General features: G+C 37.5%; 1 protein-coding gene across 4 annotated transcripts in view; it reads left to right on the top strand.

Annotated features, from left to right (window-relative positions):
* The window catches only part of MID2 (midline 2), a 94,394-nt gene extending 71,954 nt beyond the window's left edge, over positions 1-22,440 (top strand). For 3 of the 4 annotated variants that reach the window (XM_032250893.1, XM_032250892.1, XM_032250890.1), the window contains 5 exons: positions 7,506-7,633; positions 8,422-8,655; positions 15,538-15,699; positions 16,935-17,142; positions 17,508-22,440. In XM_032250893.1, coding sequence (XP_032106784.1) covers positions 7,506-7,633; positions 8,422-8,655; positions 15,538-15,699; positions 16,935-17,142; positions 17,508-17,910 — 1,135 coding nt within the window. In that variant the 3' untranslated portion in view covers positions 17,911-22,440. The remainder of the gene's footprint in view (positions 1-7,505; positions 7,634-8,421; positions 8,656-15,537; positions 15,700-16,934; positions 17,143-17,507) is intronic. The other variant, XM_032250891.1, reaches the window with a different exon arrangement.
* Positions 22,441-23,346: the final 906 nt, after the last annotated feature.

The following is a 23,346-nucleotide window of genomic DNA, read 5'->3' as shown; positions in this document are numbered from 1 at the left end:
GGATTCCACTGCATGTATTTTTGGCTGCCTGAAATTGTCCTATAGCTCACTGATGCTCTATTTTTGTTTTTCAGTCTTTTTTTTTTTTTTTTGCCATTGTGAAAACACATGAAAGTGTGTTTCATTTTGGATAGCTTCTATTAATATATCTTCAAGTTCACTAGCCTTTTCTTCTGTGATACCTAATTGGCTGTTAACACCTCCAGTGTATTTTTCATCTTAGATGTTATAGCTTTCATCTCTAGAAGTTTGATTTGGGTCTTTAAAAAAATGTATTCCATATCTCAAGATATTCAGGCTGGGTGTGGTGGCTCACACCTTTAACCCCAGCACTCTGGGAGGCTGAGGTGGGAGGATTGCTTGAGACCAGCCTGGACAACATAGTGAGATTCCATCTCCACTAAAAATGAAAAAATAGCTGCATGTGGTGACATATACCTGTAGTCCTAGCTACTTGGGAGGCTGAGGCAAGATGATCTTCTGAGCCCAGGAGTTCAAGGGTACAGTGACCCATGACGGTGCCACTGCACTCTAGCCTGAACAACAGAAAAAGCCCTTGATTCTAAAAACAAAAAAAGATATTTAATCTTTCCTCTAGCTTTCTGAACATATGGAATACAGCTATAATAACTGATTTTATGTCCTCGCTTTCTAATTCTAATACCCGTGTCATATCTGGGTCAATTTCGATTGGTTGCCTTTTCTTCTTATTATGGATTCTATTTTCTTGATTTTTTTGCCTATCAGGTAATTTTTTACTGGATGTCAGACTTTGTTAATTTTCTCTTTTGGGATGCTGTATATTTTTTTATTCCTATAAATATTCTCAAACTTTGTTTTGAGACACAGTTAAGTTACTTGAAAACAGCTTGATCCTTTCAAGTCTTGATTTTCAGATTTGATAGGTGAGATCAGAGCAATGTTTAGTCTAGAGACAATTTTTTCCCCACTACTGAGGCAAACCCTTCTGAGAACTCTATCCAACGTCCTGTGAGTCATGAGATTTTCCAGTTTAGCTGGTAGGAACAGACACTATTGCTAGCCCTATGTGAGCACCAGGGATTTTTCCCTCTTATCTTTCTGGGTGGCTCTTTCCCTAGCATTGTGTAGTTTCCTCGCATGCATTTGTTGACCAGTATTCTGTTGAATACTACAGGGAAACTCTCTGAAGGTCTCTAGAATTCTCTCTACAGCTTTTTCCTCTCTGATACTATGTCCTGTGAACGCCAGCCAAATTCATCCACTTGGATCCTCAGCTCTGTCTCCTTAATTTTAGGGAATTCATGGGGCTCTGCTTGGATTTTCCCTTCCTGTACCACTTTATTCCCTTAAGTTTTCCAAACAACCTCTCTTGTAGTTTCTTAAGAAAGAGTACATGGGAAGTAAATTTTCAAGAACTTTTTGCCTAAAAATATTTTAAGTTCATTTTCACACTTGATAGGTTGGAAATAAATTTTAAAATCCAGAAACTTGAAAAAAGTTAATATTACTTCTAATTGACAAATAATAGTTGTATACATTAATGGGGTGCAATGTGATGTTTTGATATGTGCATACAATGTGGAATGACTAATTGAAGCAATTAACATATCCATTACCTCACTTACCATTTTTTTGTGTTCAGCCATTGAGATTTACTCTTTTAGCTATTTTGAAACATACAATATATTATTATTGATTATAGTCACACTGCTGTACAATAGATTCAGAAGCGTATTCCTCCTAACTGAAACTTTATACTATTTGATCAACAACTCCGCATTCCCTCCTGCTCCTATCAGCCTCTGGCAACACCATTCTACTCTCTACTTCTATGAGTTTGACTTTCTCAGATTCCACCTATGTGTGAGATAGTATGGTATTTGTCTTTCTGTGCCTGGCTTATTTTACTTAGAATATGTCCTCCAGGTTCATTTATGCTGTTGCAGATAACAGGATTTATTCTCTTTTTCGTGACTGAATAGTATTTCACTATGTATCTATACCATGTTTTCTTTATCCATTCATCCATTGATAGAAACTTAGGTAGATTCCGTATCTTGGCTATTCTGAATAATGCTTCAGTGAACATGGGAATGCGAGTATTTCTTTGACATATTGATTTCAACTTCTTTGGATATATACTCAATAGTGGGATTGCTGGATCCTACAGTAGTTGTATTTTTAGTTTTTTGAGGAAGCTCCATACCGTTTGTCATAATGGCTGACGAATTTACATTCCCATTAACAGTGTATAAGGGTTCCCTTTTCTCTACATCCTCACCAACACTTGTCTTTCCTCTTCTTAATAATAGCCATTACAATCTAGAAGCTTTAAAGATCTTATCTTTAACCCAGTTTTTCTGAAATTTCACCGAGATTTGCCTTGGTTGTGGACCTCTCCCTTCCCCTCCTCCTCCTCGTCTCTTTCTTTCTTTTATGGAGTCTTGCTCTGTCACCCAGACCAGAGTGCAGCAGCACGATGTCAGCTCACTGCAACCTCTGCCTCCCAGATTCAAGTGATTCTCCTGCCTCAGCCTCCCAAGTAGCTGGGACTACAGGTGCGCGCCACTACGCCCAGCTAATTTTGGTATTTTTAGTAGAGATGAGGTTTCACCATGTTGGCCAGGCTGTTCTCAAACTCCTAAACTCAAGTGATCTGCTCACCTTGGCCTCCCAAAGTGCTGGGATTACAGGTGTGAGCCACCGTGCCTGGCAGGTTGTGGACTTTTTATCATTCATTTTTGCTGGGCACTCTGTCTTTCTAATCTAAAGACTGGTGACCTCTAGTTCTGAGAAGTGTTCTTGTATTATTTGCTAATAATTTCCTCCCCTTTATTCTTTCTTTTCTTTGTTTATGGACTCTAATTAGTGAACTGTTGGGCATCGTAGACTTTTTTGTCTAATTTTATCTTTTCCATTTTCTATGACTTTGTCTTCTGGTTTTACTAAGATATTTCCTTAATTTTTCATTAAATCCTTTTATTGAAATTTTAATTTCAGCATTCCTATTTTTATTCACAAGAGCTCATCCTTGATCCTTGTTTCTTTTTTAGAATTCTGTTTTTGCTTTGTGGATACAAACTATTTGGTTTTCTTCCTGAGAGAATTATTTTAAAAAGTTTGCCTCTAAACCCTGCATTGTCTGGGTTTCTTCCCAGTTCCTTTTCTACGTTAGTTTAAGTTGCAGTCTTTTCCTAAATATCTGGTAAACTTATGGCTGTGTATTTGAATTTAAGCACTAAAAGATGACTGGAAACTCTTAATGGATGGGAATAATTTATTGCTTAGTGAACTTTGCTGTAGGATTATAAGGCAAGTGCCAACTTTTTACTGAGGGACTCTCAAGTGTCAGTTTTGTAGGTCTTTTCTCTCGGGTCAGTTTCCCTTGGATGGAAACCTCCAATCTCCTGCTTTTGGTTGGTGGGGCGGCAGTGTGGAGGGTATAAGCCTGGCTGCCAGCATTCTGGGAGCCAAGGAGGGAAGGGAGCTGAGAGTTTTAAGACTGCCTTTAGTATAATATCAAAGCTTCACAGAAAGTAAACCTCACATATCCTGCCAGAATGAGGGAAGGGTGGTCTCTGGTTTAGTGTGCGTGGATCTGGGGATCTAGTTGTTCCTCATGCAAACTTTCAACTTTCTGTGTTGATGTTGTTGGCTTCCTGATCTAGCTTTCTCTGGTCTGTTGTTGGTTACCACACATTCATCCCTTTCTAGCTTCCAAACATTTGTTGACAATCTTTTACTTGTTGGCATCTCTTTTCCATTCTCTTTGTCTTTGTGGGTTTATGACATTTCATTCTTTGACTGTTATTTCAGTGAGATTTCATGAAAGCAAAAATAAAACATATATTCAAACCACTATGTTTAATAATCTCTACTCTTCAACCCTCTGAAATGTTTTCTTCCACTACCACACCATTGACAGTGTTCTTTTTAAGTTCACTAAATATGATAGACACCCCTTTGTTTCATCTTACTTGATCTCTTAATAGCATTTGTCCTCCTGATCATTTTTACTTGAAATTTCTCTGCCTTTAGCTTCCATGAACACTCCTGGTTTTCTTTCTATCTGGTTATTCTTGTTTTGTTTTGCCTTTGTGAGCAATTTTTCCTTGACCTATTCTTTTAATGCTGTTGTTCTTTGTGATTCTGTCTTAGGTTATTCTCTTCTCTCATTATAGAGTCTCCTTACTGCAAACTCATTGGTTCCTAGGGCTTCAATTACCATCTAGATGGTTATGATTCCCAACTCTCTATCTGAATCTTCTTTTCACAGGCTCAAGTATAACCTGAGGTGTACGTGGAATAGATGGCTATCTATGTAGTATGACTTGAGAATCATCTACCCAACTTCAGTACTGGTCTCACACAGGGTCTGAAATTCTCCTCCACCATTATGCACTGTATTGTGTTAAGGCACCATGACTTCAGTTAAAACGAAATTTTAGCTGGGAAAGGTATGCCTTTCTCCTTACAAATGACACCTTATAATATTTGTAATAAAGACCAGGGCCTTGAGAGACTGCCACAAGATAGCTAATGTTGTCTTTTGCTTAAATAAAAAAACACAGACAGTCAGATACACACACACACACACACACATATCCCACCATGTCACTTGTAACCCATTCTTAACCTTTCAGCCACCGTTAACATTTAGGAATATAGTATTCCAACATTTCTATTTAGATGTATTTCACAAGCATGATATCATGCTACATAAACTATATCATACTCTACATTTGAAACAATATATCACAAACTTTTCTTTATGGCATTGGATATTATTATAAAACCTGATTTCCAATGGCTTCATGTTATTTTGTCTTTTGATATGTAGTACATTACTTAACTTAGTCTCCATTGTTAGACAGTTAGGCTACATATGGTGTGTTGAGTGCCCTTGTAGTTGTATCTTGGTATACATCTCAATTATTTCCATAATAAAAAAATTCTATGAAATAGAACTGTGGTGTCAAAGATTTATATTTTAAACTATTTTGAAATTTAATGCTAAATTGGCCTTCTAAATATGTCTCAATTTCAATCCTAATACAAATATGTAGGCATTATTGAATATAGGTATAAAAGCTCCTATGCTGTCATTTGTTTGTAATTTAAATGCTATCTCATTTTAATTTACATTTCTTTGATTTCTCATATAGTTAGACTTTTTAATATATTTCTTGGCCATTTGTTTTCATGCATTGTGAATTAACCTTTTTTGTTTTATTTGCCTATATTCATGCTCATTCCAAGAAACTTTAAAATCTGGTTTATTGCCTCCAATTTGGCCCCTTTCCAATCCCTCCACTGAAACCATAGTACTCTTCCTGAAACATGAATTTCAGCATATTACTTCCCCACCTAAAATGCTTAGTGACTACCATCATTCTTAGGATAAAATCCAACATTTGTAACATGACCTACAAGGTCCTGCCTGACTATCTCATTCTGCAGGCTTCAAGCAAGAGAGAACACACACACATCCACATAGTCTTTGCTTAGTTAATTCTTACTCATTATGTAGGTCATTGGTTAAAATTGACTTCCTCAGGGGAGATTTCCCTTAGATCCCAAGTCTTTTCAGATAACTCCTGTGTACACTCTACTCCCTTTGTAGCAGCAGTTCTATTGCCCATGTATTGTCTTTCTCCTCCATAATGTCTGAGCTCTTGAGGGCAAGAACCACAACAAACTTGTTCACCTTGTGTATCTCCAGTACCCAGTACAGTATCTGGCACATTAGTTTTGCTTAGTAAATATTGGATAGATGGATGGAGGAAATAAAGAAGATTGGAAAGGCCAGAAAGAAATTCCATGAGCTAATTTTCTGGATTAACTGTTACAGGTTATTGTCTCCTTATTCACCAAATCATGGAAGACTGGCTATTCAATGTGAGACCTAATGATTGTATTGAGCTAGTCTTTCATTTGGCCTGCAGCTTATCCCTGAAACATCTCTATTTTCAGAAACAAGAGATATAGTTGGTAGATGTGTAGCAGGGTATATGTACATGAGGATATGTATTTTTCAGTTCTTCATTCCCTTTACAACTAGTTCACTATAAAAGTTTCCTCTCTGGTCGTCCTACATTCAACGCCTTTTCTCTCTCCTCTAACCTACATATTGTTGCCAAGTAATTTTTTCTTTCCACACCATCATTTACATGTTCAAGGATCTTCATTGGTTCTAATTTAGAAGATCTGGCACAGAACTAAAACATGTAGAGTTTTGCAAAATTCCTCCAGATAATTCTGATGTGTAATGATGGCTAAGAATTGCTGAAGTATGTAAAATATACCTCAATTTTCTGAAGAAAAGAACAGTCTAAATGGTTAAGGGTATAGAATTTAGAATTAGATGGATATGGGCTCAATTATATTTCTGACTCTTACTGGTTGTGTGATCTTGCACAAGTTACTTAGCATTTCAATGTGTCAACTTTCTCATTTGCAAAATGAAAATAACATCTACTACATAGGGTTATGGTAAAGAGTAAATTAGATAATGTATGTAAAGTGAATGCACAGTGCATTGTATATACTAAGCACTCAACAAATGTTAGCAGTTATTTTGTTGTTAGTCATTCAATTGTTCATTCATCAATTATTCTTTCACTATGTGTTAAACGCTGTGTTAGGGGCTAGGAAGATATTAAGGGGTACAAAAATATGAACCCTGCTCTTGAGACTCTTAGAATTAGTTGGGAAGATAAAACTATCATAGCACTATACAATTGGAGGATAATAAAGTGAAATATAAATATTATAAACGATCACATAGGCTGGGCACAGTGGCTCATGCTTTTAATCCCAGCACTTTGGGAGGCTGAGGTGGATGGATCACGTGAGGTCAAGAGTTTGAGGCCAGCCTAACCAGCATGGCGAAATCCCGCCTCCACTAAAAATATAAAAATTACTTGGGCTTGCTGGCGGGCGCCTGTAAGCCCAGCTAGGGAGGCTGAGACATGAGAATCGCTTGAACCTGGAAGGGGGTCGGGGAGGTGGAGATTGCAGTGAGCTGAGATGGCACCACTGCACTCCAGCCTGGGTGACAGAGCAAGACTCCGTCTCAAAAAAAAAAAAAAATCACATAAAGGATATATTTAGGGAAGGTGTTAACCTAGCATGCTGGCTTGCTGACTAGCATAAACAAAAAAGAAAAATATCTTTCAAAGTGTTCTTACCAAGCCTTTAAAGGTCAAGTTTTGATGCTGCCTGCCAGATGGAAAATGATGCAGAGGAGAAAACATCCTATATTTACTTCTCAAAATTAAGACCGGATGGGGGAGTGTGTTTGAGGGGTGAACATATGTGAATAAATATGGTATAACTCTTCATTGGTTCCTGATGATTAAAATTTAAATGGTTTCCATTGGAAAGGCACAGATACGGTATTTTCACTTAATAAATCAAGCCTTGCAAGTCATTTATTTTCACCTTGTTAAACCAGAAATCAAACACTGGATGAAGGTTGCAACCTATTTTGATGTATATTGATGTACTTTTCTCTTTTTCAGGGTCGCTATGGCAACTGCATCTTCTCAAGTTCTGATTCCAGACATCAATTTTAATGATGCCTTTGAAAACTTTGCTTTAGATTTTTCCAGAGAAAAGAAACTGCTTGAGGGGCTAGATTATTTAACAGGTGTGAAAATACTGTGCTTTCCTTCCAATTTTTTTTTTCTGGTATGCTTTTACTTAAAAATAATTTGAAAAGGACAATATAATGAAAATGTTTTATAATTTTTAAAATGATGCATGTAAATTTTCAGACAAAACATATTTTAGTTCATGTAACAGAAAAAAAGATGATTTATGATTTGTTAACTATTTCTAGGGTCAGAATGGGTATACCATCTATACTTAAGAGTAAAACACAAGAAATTGCTGATAGATTTGTCCTTATAAATCTAAAAGCAATGTATTGTTTCTTGTTATGAGAGTAAACCCAAATGGTTTTAGGGACGGTTAGGAATTAGCAGATCAGGAAGAAAAATGTAAGAAATATATATATATATATATAATCTAAATCTATATATAGAGAGAGATTTATGTCTAAAATATATATAATAAAACTCATTCTGAAATTAAAAATAACAGTAAGTTGAAGACCATTTGTTAAGAAAACCATATAATCACTTTAATGTCTACATAAGTGTTTATACAGGTGATTAGACAGCTCGGGCAATCATCACAAAAATTTAGGTTTAGGTTTATAGCTTTGCCTAAAATATTTTCATTGTAGCAAAAGTGGTTTTAGAGAGCTTGAGGTCTCAGCATTTTGCTTCATGTTGTATGTTTCATGCAATCCAAAGCTTCTATATTAAGAAAACCACCTCTTCAAGACATGTTGGGTTAGGCAGGAAGAGTACAATTGTAAAATTCCAGAAGAGGCTGTGCTTTCCTTATTTTCTTTTCCACCTTTCCTTACAGCCCCAAACCCACCATCTATCCGAGAAGAACTCTGTACTGCCTCCCATGACACCATTACAGTCCACTGGATCTCGGATGATGAGTTCAGCATCAGCTCCTATGAGCTTCAGTACACCATATTCACTGGCCAGGCTAACTTCATCAGTAAGTCATGGTGTAGTTGGGGCCTGTGGCCAGAGATAAGGAAATGTAAGGAAGCAGTAAGCTGCTCAAGATTGGCCGGGGCGCCACGAGGCAAGTGTTTGTAAGACATGTTAGGTTGTTTAGTATAGTGTTTCATAGACAGTGTAAGCTTCCCAGGGCGTTACAAAGACGTTACTGATGGGTAACAAGCAAGTTGTATATTTCCTTGCTGGGCAGTTACTGGGGCCATTCCCATTCACTTATGTAGCCCTTAGCCTTTCCTCGATTAATCCATGTCATTCCACTTTCCCAAGGAGAGTACCACTTGGTACTTGTTCCAGGGTAGTTAAGCCACCATCATTGCTGGTTCTGTGTGTGTGAACATCTCTCTCCTTGACTCTTCTACCACTTCATTATCATGGTAAAATACATTACGTTCAAAGACTTTTCCTTTACCAAACGCACCTATATTAGTGAATATGGTGACAAGCCTCCTGCCTCTGTCGCTCTTCCCTTTACTTCTTCTTTTCCACCGAGAATTATGCTAAATATGAAAACATGTCAGTGTGCCACAAAATAAAAGAAGTTAACAAAGTTGTTGTTTAGCTCACATGTTATGGTTTCGTCTTCTGGTGAACTGGAGCAAGACAAAGCGGAGCAGGAACTTCACTCAATGCAGTCAAGAGGGGATGAGCTGAAAGTTCCCCTCAATGCCCTGGGTTGTAGGCGGGTGGAAACGGAAACAAAAGCAAAATTAAAGCTGGATTCAAGACTGGAACAGATTTCCAACCTAAAATACCATTGCCATAGCTGCAAATTAGTATTTTATCTTTTTGTTCCTGCTTTTGTGTCTGACTTCACAGGCCGACATGAGAGTAGTTTTTCTAAGTAAACCCTTCAAATAGGCTTCCTTTTCCTGTTTTGTGACAAATCTGGGGCAGAATTCTGTTTTGTAACAAGTTGGGGTGGGGAGATGAGAGGACATTTGGGGATCAAACTCTAAAAAACACTTGCCTCGTGCAGCTCCAACCTAAGCCACTTGACCCATGTAGCTATGTTCCTGGGTATTTCTTCAGGTTGTGAAGACACAAATTCTAATGCTTCACCAATTTACTTGTCTTTCCTACTCTGGAAAGTCTTAGCGCCAACAACTGTGCTGCTTTTTTCTGATATGGGGAAAGCAGTCATCTCCCAGGAATTAAGAAGTCTGAGAAGTGACAAAGATCTAAAGGTTGTCACCTCTGTTGTCAAGGTTATATAGTCCTTTGTAAAGAAAAGCTTAAAGGATAATTCTTAACAGTGATAGGCTCATAGCATCTTAGAATGGGAATGGACCTTAGAAGTCATCTAGTCTTCTTCCCTCCTGCCAGACATTCAGTAGATAATCATCCTGTCTCTGCTTGAACATTTCTAGTGATGGGTAGCTCACTTCTAACAAAACAGCCCATTTGATTTTTGTACAGTTATAAATAATGGCCAGTGCTTCCTTATAAGAGGCTTAACTCTTGCTTTTAATAAATAATAACAACAATAATAATTTGCATGTGTATTATGCTTTGCCATTTACAAATGCTCCCATACATTATCTCATTTAGTCCTCATGGGTGCTTACTTAGCTTTATGAAATAGGTGATATTAACTCTATTTTATAGATAAAGAAACTGGAGCTCAAGTTGAGTGAGTTGCCCAAGGTCACAGAACTACAAAATGATGGAGTCAACGTTGCAGCTTGAGCCTGTCAAACTTCAAAGTTTAATGCTCCTTGAAGTAAACCACAGCAACCAGTTAGTCCAAGTTCTGACCTTTTGTGTGTCATTACCAACCTAATCCATCTTTCACATAACATCGCTTCAGATAATTTTAGTTAGTTCCTATGTCCTTCTAAATTTTATCTTTTCCAGGCTAGGAATCCTCCTTTCTTTCAATTGCTCCTCATATGGCATGGTTTCAGATCTTTTGTCATCCTAGTATCATTTTTGTAGACACACTCTTGTATATCACTGTGCTTTATAAAATGTTCTGTCAATGAAGTGAATGCAGTACTCCAAAAGTGGTCTGACCACCACAGAGGATAGCTGGATTATTTTTCTTGTGCATTAACTGATGCTCCCTTGCCCTGTACATTTTTTTTCAGCAGTGACTTTGACTACTGACTATTTACTGAGCATATGGTCAACTGAATTTTCTATGCATTCCAAATCGTATTCTTATACAATTGAATGTCTAAAACAGAAACACAAAGCCTTGAATTTATCTCTATCTAGTACATTTTATCTGGTTAGTTCTGACACTTCATTTCAGCATGCTAAAATCCTTTGGGATCCAGATTCTACCTTCAAATATTCTTGCTTTCCCTCACAGCCTGCCTTCTATTTCTTCCTCTAGTTATTGATAGAAAAGTTTGTTAGAACAAGGACAAGGGCAGAGACCTGAAGCAAAATTTTGGATGGCAATGAGAAACCATTTTACTAGGAATATAAGTATTTTTGAAGATTCAGTATCCCAATCCTACCTGCCAATCTGGCCTGCTACAGTTGACTGAACCTCCGTTTTGGGAGCTACTTTCCTTTGACGTTTTTTCACATTTTCTTTATCCAGAAATTCCATTCATGTTGGTGAGGATTATTGCCCCCTCACCTTTTCTTTCGGCTTTCTTTCTTGATTTTTAACTTTCTTTCCACCTCTTCTAAGATTTGAAATGATCACAACCAATAAAGTTTCAGATTATGCTATTAGGTGAATGAGAATTCCAACAGATATTTGAGTGTGTTTGTCTTCTGATTGCTGTATTATCTCTCCTCTGTTTTAATTTTGTGTTTTGCATTGCAAAAGCATTAGCCATAAACTCTGTCTAGCCAGCAGACTATAACATACTACCAGAAAGACATAACTTCTGTTTCCCCACATTTTCACTCTCATGCGAATACTCTCCACCACACATTTACACTCAGGTTCAGGGACTTCCATATTGTAATTTTTCTGTTTTGAACAAGAAGTATACTTCCACTGCCATAATTCAATCATAAGTCTCATCTTACTAAATCTCAGTAATACCTAGAGGATCATATATTTATCTTTTTAAATTTAGAAATGATTTCAAAATTACAGAAAACTTGCAAGTCTAGCACAAAAAACACCCATTTACTCTTAACCCAAATTCACCTACTGTTAATATTTATCCCATTTCCTTTAGCATTTGCTGACATTCCCTGTTTTTTGGAACCATTTTAGAGCAAATTGCATATATCATGATCTTTCACCTCTGAATTCTTTGGTGTATATTTCCTAAGAATAAGAAAATTCTCTTACATAACCACAGTACAATTACCAACTTTAAGAAATTTAACATTGATGCAATACTTTATCTAAACTACCATTCATATTCCAGTTTTTGACATTTGACCAAATAATATTCTTTATGACATATAAAGAGCCCAATATTGTCCGTCATAGTTTAGGGTCAGGTATTACATTTAATTGTCATATCTCTTTAGCCTCTTTTAATCTGGAACATTTGCTCAGCTTTTCTTTGTCTTTAATAACATTGACATTTTACAAAAAGTGTTTCTTTAAGTCTTTATTATACTTCATTATACTCTTCCTTATTTTGATTATTTTTCTGAAGTTTTCTCATGATTATATTCAGCAGTACAGTTCTTTCTTAGCATATAATATCTGGAGGCACATGATGTCCACTTGCCTTCATTGGTGATTCTAATTTTGATCACCTAGTAAAGATGTTGTCTGATTTATTCACTGTAGTAACTACTTTTTCTTTTGCCACTAATAATCAATCTGTGTGGTATACTTTAAAACCATAAAAATATCCTGCTTCTTCATCAAACCATCTCATCTACCCCTACCCTTGTTTATTATCAGTTGATGATTATTGCCTGAGTCAATCATTAATATGATGATTGCAAAATGATGATTTTCTAGTTGAGTGCTCCCTCCCACATTTTCAAGTTAGCACTTGGCGTTCTATTATAAGCAAGAGCCCCACTCTCCATTTCCTCCCACTTGTTTATTTATCAGTATGGACTGATGAATTCTCATTTTTAATTGTTTATAATTCTTTACTGCCCTTACTTGAGTTGGTGTTCAAATTGTCCAGATTTAGCCACTAGGAGCCTTTCAAGGTGATTCCTGGGTCCTTATGATATTACCACATCATTTTCTTGAGCACTTCCCTACTTTTTGGCATAACAAAATATTCTAGGCTCATTTTGACCTTATTCTGTCCCAGCCTTGAAATCGGCCATTTTTTGCCAAGGTACCCTGGTTTCTCTTAGTGGGACAATATTAGAGACCAAGACCTGAGTGCTAGATATGCTAGATATACACACAGTCATCCATGTATGTAAGCATATGCACACACATATATATGCATATATCCTTCATATATGTATAGTTTAGGCATCATGAGTTTGCATCAATACCTTCAATTCCAGCCCATCCCCATAGGTTCTTTTCTGCCTTTCTCCATTCTGTATTTGTATGCTCCTTCTTCCACAGTATGAACCCTGGCTCCCAACATCAACACATGTGCTCATTTGCTCAATCTCGTAATATATATCAAAAATAGTTTCTGAATTGCTTTGTCATGCCACTGCAAAAACAAACTGGTTAACAATACTTCAGGATTTGTTTGAGTTTCTCCTCCCACCCCCACCACGTTGTGCTGTTCATCTGAAATGTAGTTGAGTTTGTTTCAGTTTGCCTTCAGTTTTAGTCCCCAGCTTTCCCATCTGTATTGATTTAATTTTAATTTTTTGAATTTGAAAAACAATGTGTTTCCCAAAGAGAATGCTATACAAAAAGGTACATTCAGAGAAATGTCATTTCCTCCCATATCCTTTTAATCCTATTCCTCCACCCCCACCCCTTGCAGGTAACCAACTTCATGAATTTTTGATTTATCTTTCCTGTTTTTATTGTTGTTGCTTTGTAAATTCAAACAAATATATGCATGTTTTCTTATTTTTCTTTCTCTCAAAAAAGTAGTGTACTGCATATATACTACATGTACATATTTTGGAATTGGAATTTGTTTTTTTTCAATTGATGATATTTCCTTGAAATCACTCTATGTCAGTTCATAGAGATATTTCCCTCATTCTTTTTTCACAACTGCATAGTACTTCATTGTGAAGTTTGTCTTTGTATTGTTGGGTGTGTATCTGGAAGATCATATATTTTCCTCTTTGCATTAAGATTTTGTGTGCAGCTTATGATTCATACTATGTATTGGTAACATAGGCAATTCATACTATGTATTGGTAACATAGACAAGGCCTCAAACATTGCTCCTAGCCTTTTAATCCATACTGTCTTTTCATTATAATCACTGGGCACCTCCACCAATTCTTATTCTTCTTTCTCCAGCATATCTGTTTGCCCTCCATTATGTTTCTTTTTCTAATTTTAATTTAGTCTCTTCAATTTCCCCTCAGATTAATTATAAACCCTTTTGATCAGATCTCTTGCAAAACACTCATGATTTACTACTTTCGGTTTTCAACCTTACTAAATCTTGTACTAGAGTTGTATAGAAATGACTGAATTCACTGTTTATTTTCCTTGCCCTTCCCTTTCTACCCTCCAGTAGAACTGTGGCTAAAAAGTGGTAAACTAACTGAAAAGAAGATAACAGTAGAGAGAAGTCTAGATAATCCACAAACTAGAATGTTGGTTTTCCTTTTGCTGAAAGCTTACCAAATATATGTTTTAATTATGTACATTTCTCCTGTTTAAGAACATGTTTGCAGTCTAAAAACTATCAAAAGCAGAAGCCTAGTTCTTTTATCCCTTCCTCTACTTGGAAGGGAGGAAGATTCCAGATAACGATATGTTTTTGGCCAGGCGCAGTGGCTCATGCCTGTAATCCCAGCACTTTGGGAGGCCAAGGCGGGCAGATCACGAAGTCAAGAAATCGAGACCATCCTGGCCAACATGGTGAAACCCCGTCTCTACTACAAATACAAAAATTAGTTGGATGTGGTGGTGCATGCCTGTAGTCCCTGCTACTCGGGAGGCTGAGGCAGGAGAATCACTTGACTCCGGGAGGTAGAGATTGCAGTGAGCTGAGATTGCAACACTGCATTCCAGCCTGGGCAACAGAGCAAGACGCCATCTCAAAAACAAACAAACAAAAATTCCAAATGTTCCTGGACCACCCATCCTAAAATGAAAATGGGAATCATGCAACAGAGTGTGTTGTGTAAAAGTGGGAAGATGATAGCATGTTTTGGTTATCATGTCATCTCTTTGGCTTCCCTATGGCACTGTGGAGCCAAGCTAGTTTTGGAAGTAAGGTTGAGGAAGGAGTAGGAGAGTGGAATGGTAAGCCTTGAGAGCCTCACTACCTTGCCAAGACAAAGGAACATTGTTGTTTGCCCCATGAACTGTGACATAGTAGAGACAACACTGGGCTAGCATTTAAAAAAATACCAGGGTTCTACTCTCAGCACCATCACTGACTATCTGTGGCCTTGGACAAGTCACTTTTCTTCTCTCAATCCAAGTTTCACATTTGCAAAATAAGGGAAATATAATATCTAGGTGTCCCTTTGGCTGAGTTTCCGTGTTTCCGTGCTCTGCACAGAATTGCTCCATCCATGTAAGACCAGTCTCAGCTCTCAGAGGAGTGGACGTTTGGAGTAAATATCCAGAGACTCCATAAGAGTGATGATTCTGTGAATCTATATAGTGGCCATTCCTGTGTTATCTGGCAAAAAATTAAAATAATCTAGCTTTTGCTAGTAGTTGCATTCAATTTCCAGAAGCAAGGAGCCTGGCCTAAGCCTAGTTCTGTGGGAGTAATGAAATAATGGAATCATAAGCCCTGGTTCATCTCATTTTGCCTTCTAAGACTCAAAAGGAAACAAAATAAGTTCACATTTGAGGGAGTGGCTTATGATGAATTTTCAGTGTGTTTTTCATTCTGTCTCTCTTACCTGCCGGTTAATGTCCTTGTCTTTCCCCATTTTACAGGCCTGTATAATTCAGTAGATAGCTGGATGATTGTGCCCAACATTAAACAGAACCATTACACAGTGCATGGACTCCAGAGCGGGACTCGCTATATCTTCATCGTTAAAGCCATAAACCAAGCAGGCAGTCGGAACAGTGAACCTACCCGACTAAAAACAAACAGTACGTTGTCGTGATTTCAAAAGGAAAGATCAATTTTCTTCTCCGTGCCAGGAGAATACACTTAGGCTGAGAAGGCACCCACAGCAGTGCATGAAAAGCAGTGGCAGTGGGTAGAGGAGCTATACTGCTGAGTTTGTACTTTGGGCAAGGAGTTTGTTGGTGCCCATGGAAGATCTGTGGATACAGAGCTATGCACAAAATGACTGGTAGCTTGGGAGGATGTTAGTGAAGAGTTTTCTCTGAACTCCACTCCTTATGTTTAGGGAACAATTTCATAAAAGAGCATTATTTGTGATAACCTATTAAAATCCTACTGCAGAGAAGCCGTATCTGTTAGGAATGCTTTTGACAGCAAATAACAAAAAGTGCAACTAATTTAGCTTAACAAATAGCATTTGTTAGTTGTTTACATGAATAATATATATCTTCTCTCTCTCACACACACACGTAGGAAGAAGTTTGAAGGTAGGCAGTTCAGGGCTAGTGCAGCCACTCTGAGATGTCATAAAAGATGCAGGCTCCTTCTCCCTTTGTGCATTGGTTTCTTGCCACATGGCTGCAAGATGCCCACTGCAACTTCCAGATGTCATATTTCCTCTCAAGAGGAAAGAGTTGGTACATATAATGGTGGTCCATTTTTTTCTGGAAAACAGAAACTTTCCTAGAAGTTTCCCCTGCTCTGTCTGACTTATACTTCCATCTGCTTCCATGTTATTAGCCACCCCTAGCAGCAAGGGAGGCTGGGAAATTGAATATTTAGCTTTTCCAGCCTCTATAGCATAAGTTAGTAAGAGAGAAAAAGTTGGGAATGGGTAATGTGTTAGCCAACAGTGTCTGTCACAGAAGCATTCTGTATAAGAAATCTCTCGCCATACCTAGCAACTAACAACTGGTCCCTCAGTAACAATGGTTTTGTCATATGGTTATAAATAATTATCTGTTGTGAATGATCTTACACAATGAGTGTTTTCTCTGATCATTGATGATGGAACAGTCACTCTAACAAAATTGCCTAATTAGGTCGTTTTATGGGAGATTGACCTTTATTCTTATTTTATTGAAAACTCTGGCTTCTGGCCTGTTTTCTTAATAAAATTTAAACAGCAGCCAACTTGCACTGAACCAAGAATGATCATCATATCGAGGATACCCTGGCAGTGATGATGCTGGGGGAAAAGGTAGAATTTTAAGATATTTTATTGTGCTTTTTCTTTTTTTCTACTTTTTTTTTTCAGGCCAACCCTTTAAATTAGATCCCAAAATGACTCATAAGAAGTTGAAGATCTCCAATGATGGACTGCAGATGGAGAAGGATGAAAGCTCTCTAAAAAAGAGCCATACCCCAGAGAGGTTTAGTGGCACAGGGTGCTATGGGGCAGCAGGAAATATATTCATTGACAGTGGCTGCCATTACTGGGAGGTGGTCATGGGTTCCTCAACATGGTGAGTGGATCCCATTTTCCTTTTGTTTTCTGTCCTTGGTCATTAGGTTCCTAGGATATTCAATTCTATAGCACAACCATAATACCAGTAAGTCAAGGTTAAAAGGTATGTGATGAAAACCACTCCTAGAAAAATTTGCCAGCTTTTAAATAAAATCATGGAAAATATACTGGGCTAGGAGATGGAAATTGTCACATCACTCTAATTGCTAACTTTTTAAAGCTCTGGTGATATCAGCATTATGAATCTAAATGTAAACTAAGGAATAAACATATATTCTATTTAATATATATTATATATGGTGTCTTACACAACTCAGATCATTCTTAAATGTTTATTTCTCTCTCCTCTCCACTGTCTCATAGGTATGCAATTGGCATTGCCTACAAATCAGCTCCAAAGAATGAATGGATTGGCAAGAATGCCTCCTCATGGGTCTTCTCTCGCTGCAATAGTAACTTTGTGGTGAGACATAACAACAAGGAAATGCTGGTGGATGTGCCCCCACAGTTGAAGCGTCTGGGTGTCCTCCTGGATTATGACAACAACATGCTGTCTTTCTATGACCCAGCTAACTCTCTTCATCTTCATACTTTTGATGTGACCTTCATTCTTCCAGTTTGTCCAACATTTACAATCTGGAACAAATCCCTAATGATCCTGTCTGGCTTGCCTGCCCCAGATTTTATTGATTACCCTGAGCGGCAGGAATGCAACTGCAGGCCCCAAGAATCCCCTTATGTTTCTGGGATGAAAACCTGTCATTAAGTTTCTGGAGAGCATGTAATTCTCTGGCTCTCTAGTTCAGCAGTCCTTCCCCTCCTACACCTAAGTTAGCGCTCAATATATGAGATACAAATAAAGTTGTTTGAAGCATCCAAAATAATTAGATATTGTAGATTTAATTTTTGTGCATTAAAGCTTGTATTTAAATTAATATATTGAGTTTCTCAGCACAAATTATCTGAGTAGTCTGGGTTCAAGCCATTGGAGAAAAATTTAGAAAATGCCTCTGTTGTCATTGGAGAATTAAAAATTCCCAGTGACTTAAGGATATAAATTATATTGGAAGCAATTAGGGTAATTCTAGTTAAATAATGTGGGAAGATGCCCTGAATAAGGGGCTAGCCAGCTAGAAGTGGGGGTGGTCAGCCTTTCTAGTACTGGACAGTTTGGCCATGTAGAATTTTGAACAGTGTCAAATTATCACATATTGTATTTAACTTTTCATGAAAACCTATCTTCAAGGGTTTGTTAGGAAACCCTGAATATGTATATGTAACATACAAAGTGAATATATATATACATCTTATATATATTCACTTGTGTATGTATGTATATGTATATTCACTTTATATATTATGTATACATACACAAAAAAATTTTTTTCCAAACACTAACTTGAACTAGAGCAAAAAAATTTTTAATTTGCTTATTTGAGTGAGAAATATACTGGAAGGGAAAATAAGCTACACAATCCATTTTTGTCCCCTAAAAGAAACATCAAAATCAATCAACATTTCTTTCCTCCCTCTATCCATCATTGCCCTCCTCCCTCTTGTTACACACACATACACATGCAACCATGACACAGATAATGGGACGAGCTCTATTGGATTAGGAAAGATTTGGATATAAGACTGCACAAAAGATGCTGTTGCTGGATAGAAAATTGATCCAGGTAGAAGTGATGCTACCTACGTGAAAATGGCCATCTGAATTGTTAAAAATTCTGTCATAGACTGTTTTAAATGAAAAGTTTTACTATTCCCAAATACATACAGTTATGAGAATTCAGCTTTTAAAAGCTGCACAGTGAAGGCTATTTAGGAACCTGCTTTACTTAATTAGTAAAAACAGAGTGTTATTGAGGCACCAACTATTCGCACATAACTGTACTTATATTTTCAGATCAAACACTTTTGAAGTACTTAAGATCTTCCTGAAAACAGTTTGTTTTGTTAAATAGGATAAATAATCATTCCTTTTGCAATTTTGTTTGGAGTAGTAATTTGCTCAGCCAATCCCTCCACACAAATGCAGATATAAACCTCATCCCAGTCCTAACCAGTATAGTTGAAGGGAACGGAGCCTTGTGGTCTATGATTTTTTTTAATTTCCATTGAAGGGATTGGGGATGTCAGAGAACCAGAGCTTTCTCCTCTACAGGAGTTAAGTTGGCTTCAAGAAGTCTTCTCCTGGGATTTGTGAAAATATTACTGTTGTACAATTACAAAGTGGTAGCTGTAACAACTCCCCAAGATTGGAGGCTTGAAATGTCAAAAGTTTTCCCGTCTTCCTTTCCCCTGGCTTGGTAGATGCTCATTTATTAATTCATTCAATAAAATACTTGATGCCAGGTACCAAAATACTGCCATGGGTGGGCACATATTAATAAAATACCCTACCTGCTGCCAAATGGCTTACTATTCTGTGGAAGAAACAAAGTATATAATCCTCCCCAATTACAATTGTGTATTGTTTGTTCACTAAATGTGGAAGGCAAGACTGATGCAGACACAGAAGGAAGGCTCAAAAATATATATCTAGTGGCAACATTCTGTTTTTGGTTTTAAAGACCATATGTACTTACTGTTAATCAGGAAATGAGCTACCTCAGTAAAATTCATCAGTGCTGGCAAATATCTTGCTGTAGGGGAAAGCTCATAACCTTTGGATTTAAATTATCCTAGTTTCTCTACCATTTATTAGCGGCGTGACCTAGGACAAGTACTTCACTTCTCAGGGCCTCTGTTTCCTCCTCTGTAACATAATGTCTACTTCACAAGGCTGTTTCAAAGGTTAAAAAAAGATAGGATGTGTAAACTCTGTAGCTCAGCGCCTGGCATTTCCTAAGTGTGCCATAAATATTAATCTCTTTCACTACCTCCAGCTCCAATACAGCATAGCAGTGCTGTAAAATGTGTGTCCTTCATTTCTCAGTTACCTTTGTCTCTTCCCTAGGGCCTATCCTCAAATTCTTAACAAAAAAATGATTTTTCCCCTTCATGAAACTTTTCACTAGTTCCCTTAGCACCCAGTGGAAGGTCCCAACCCCTTAGTTTGGCTTTTCATGTCCCTGTTTGCTTACACAGCTTCATCTTTTACCACTTTCCCCCTCACATTGATTAAGCTAGCCAAGTTTAACTGTTTACACAAGTTATTCTCTGGTCCTGCAGCAGAAACCTGATTAAAAATTTTAATGCCCAGAGTAAACAACAGAAATTTCTCTTAAAGGAATAGTGTGAAAATGCTGTAAGTACAGAAAATGCAACCTCCATCCCAGTAGTACAATTTCCTTTACCTTGTCCTTGGCTTTCCAAAACTGTTCATTTAATTTGGTGTCTTTTAGATTTTAGTGCCTGGGGACAAAGCTCTAATTTCCCCTTCCTACTTTCGACTCTATCCTGGACTACCTTTCCTCACCTCTATCTCTCTCAACCAAAAACTCTTTATTCCCTAGACTGGATGATGCATCCCTCTTTGGAGCTCCCATGACACCCCCAACATCCCCCTCTCTCAGCAATAATCACGTTATATAGCAGTGTGGTTTTCAACATGGTCCTCACACCACCTATGTTAGAATCACTTTTCATGTTTATTAAAACAATTGATTTTTGAACCCCACTCCTGACCTAATGCCTGAGAACATAGGCAGGAATTTACATTTTTGACAAGCTCCTCATGATTCTGATGCACATAAAATTTTAATGTATAGTCATCTTCCCTACTAGACTGAACACTTTGAGGGGAAGGACTGTGTCTTTTGTTATTGTTATATTTTTAATACCTGGCACAGTGTCTGGAACATTAGCTTGGCTAATGTTTATTGAATGAATGTATGAATGAAAAAATGAATTATGAAAGTTTCCCTCTTGTACTCTGATCCCCATAGTGATGTTTGTTACTTCCTGGGAAGAAAAGCTTGGTTACTACTCCATTCGAGTTGTATTGATACTATTTTGCAAAGGTAACAAGGCTCCTACATAATAAATGAGCACTGTCCTCCTCAAAAACTCTTTGGCAGTTGTCTTGGGGAATTGTCTTTGGAGCACATGGCACCATTCTTTTCAATAACATTTCAATCTTGTCAAACTTTGTTCTTTGAAAGTGGATTTAAATTTTGATTATAGCCAAAAACCACTCAGAGCTAAGTCTACTCAGTAAAGTGGAGAATTAAACTGGGTTTGGAGTAAGCAATGAAGTTTGACTCTGAAGTCCCAACTTCCGAGTCAAACAGTGAAAAATGGCTTCTAAGATACAACACGGTGACAAAGTATTCAGTGGGGGTGTGATGGACCCCAGATATTTATTTTAGATAACTTGGCTTTTATAGAATCCTGGCAATGCCATGGACCTTAAGAGAAGTAATTGGCTACCTCTAGCTAAACCCAGTTGGACAAAGAGAATAGGACCTGTGTTTAACATTTTCAAAGAAGGTGACTCTATAAACTTTTGTTGTTGTTGCTCTACTTGATCTGTTCTCCACAACCTTTTCTGCCAGAAGATTATTTTATGTCTGCAATTTATGCTTGTTTCCACTTTTTATATTGTCTTATTGAAGAAAGCACAAAAAAATCAAACTAAAGTTAAGCCTGTTTAGAGAATATGAAAGAAATTTTGATGCCACATTGAGGTTGTGGCTACTTGTAAGTAAGGGTAACTGCATCTGGATGTGTTTTTATTATACAATTCTACATGAATCTTTGGATGCAGTGAAATTCAGATTGCAGCAAAATCACGTATACATTCTTTTCAGCTAAAACACACTAGGTGAATTTTCTAAACTTCCATGGTTTACATATTAATATATGACTACCAAGATGGAGCAATCCATGGATGGACTTTTGAATAAAATCAAATATTTGATACCGCTTCCTTCAAGGAATGAAGAATGTCAGGCAGGTAGGTAAGAACCACTCCTACATTTATTTCTAGCTCCTGAAGCCAACTGCAGCCTTGGAGCCATGGGCTGTATTTGACTGTATATTACAGGTTGGCCAGACTGATTGCCATCAGGTCAGGCAAAACTGCCTTTTATGGTGTAGTCTGCCAGCTTCAGACATATGCTGTGTTGTTGTTATTGGCTAGACTATTTATTAGACTATTGTTGGACTATTTTTTATCAAATGCTTTACCCCACGCCTGTTTGTATTGGGAGCTCTGGACCAATAGTGTCTCTCCTAGTGACAGAAATATGAACATCTGTGGATTACACAGCCTCATCCTTCTCTACAATATCCCAGCCCATCCGAAATGCTATATTATGAATTAAATAAATATATATGTATTCATGAATTCTTGGTTGTCTCTTGCTGGAGTTTAATTGGGGTAAGACTAAAAGAAAGATGGCCACAAATTCTCCTGGAATTGGGTAAGTGACTAGGGGAAACCAAGGATTATATAATAGGTAGTGATCTGGAGAGAAAGGACCCAGGGAGTCTGGAGCTCAAAATCCAGTCAAAAAGACTTTGATTTCCGGAGCACGATATAGTCAGGAAGACCAAAGAAATGAAGGTATAAGATTCAAAGAAACATGACACATTCAGTTTTAGAGATTGGAGCAGAGGGTGAAAATTAAAGACCAAATAAAATCCCAGTGCTGGAACCCATTGATTAAGATTAGGATAGGACCAGAAGCAAGTGAGCTGATTTACTGTTAAAACATGTGGCCTGCAGGAGGAGACTGGGAGGGTTAGGAGGTCCCTCAGGGCTGGAATTGAGCATATTTTAATCATATTTGTAGCGGCACTAAGACTAAAGGGATCATGTGAAGTGAATAAAGCAGGACAGTCAAGGGCAGCAGCTAGAGAAGTGACTTGAAACAGGTCATCAGACCAGGGGCCTATAAGAACTACAGCCCAAAGGCAAGAGGAGTAAAATATTAAAGGAGAAAAGAATTTGGAACATTGTGTGTTTAGTGGTTTAATTGAAGAGCAACCTAGGCAAATATCAAATATGGGATTATTACCCATAGCTAAGATTTTAATATATTTTTTTGTGTCTGACGATGTTTGGAAAGGCCATCTTCATTTAATGTGCCAGGACAAAACAGATACAGGATTCTTGATGTTTCCCTACCTGAAAAAATAGAGTTGGTCTCAGAGTTTCAGTGAATCTGAGCCTGTAGTTGGGAGGGAGGTGATCTCAGTTGTGATGGTTAGCAGTAACAGAGATCAAATAGGTTGTTACAAGGTTACTAGA

The sequence above is a fragment of the Sapajus apella genome, unplaced genomic scaffold (genome assembly GCF_009761245.1).
Source record: "Sapajus apella isolate SASKATOON/1434 unplaced genomic scaffold, GSC_monkey_1.0 scaffold73, whole genome shotgun sequence".
NCBI classification, from domain to species: domain Eukaryota; kingdom Metazoa; phylum Chordata; class Mammalia; order Primates; family Cebidae; genus Sapajus; species Sapajus apella.
The sequence above is the reverse complement of the archived record's forward strand: the minus strand, read 5'-3'. Positions and strand labels throughout refer to the sequence as shown.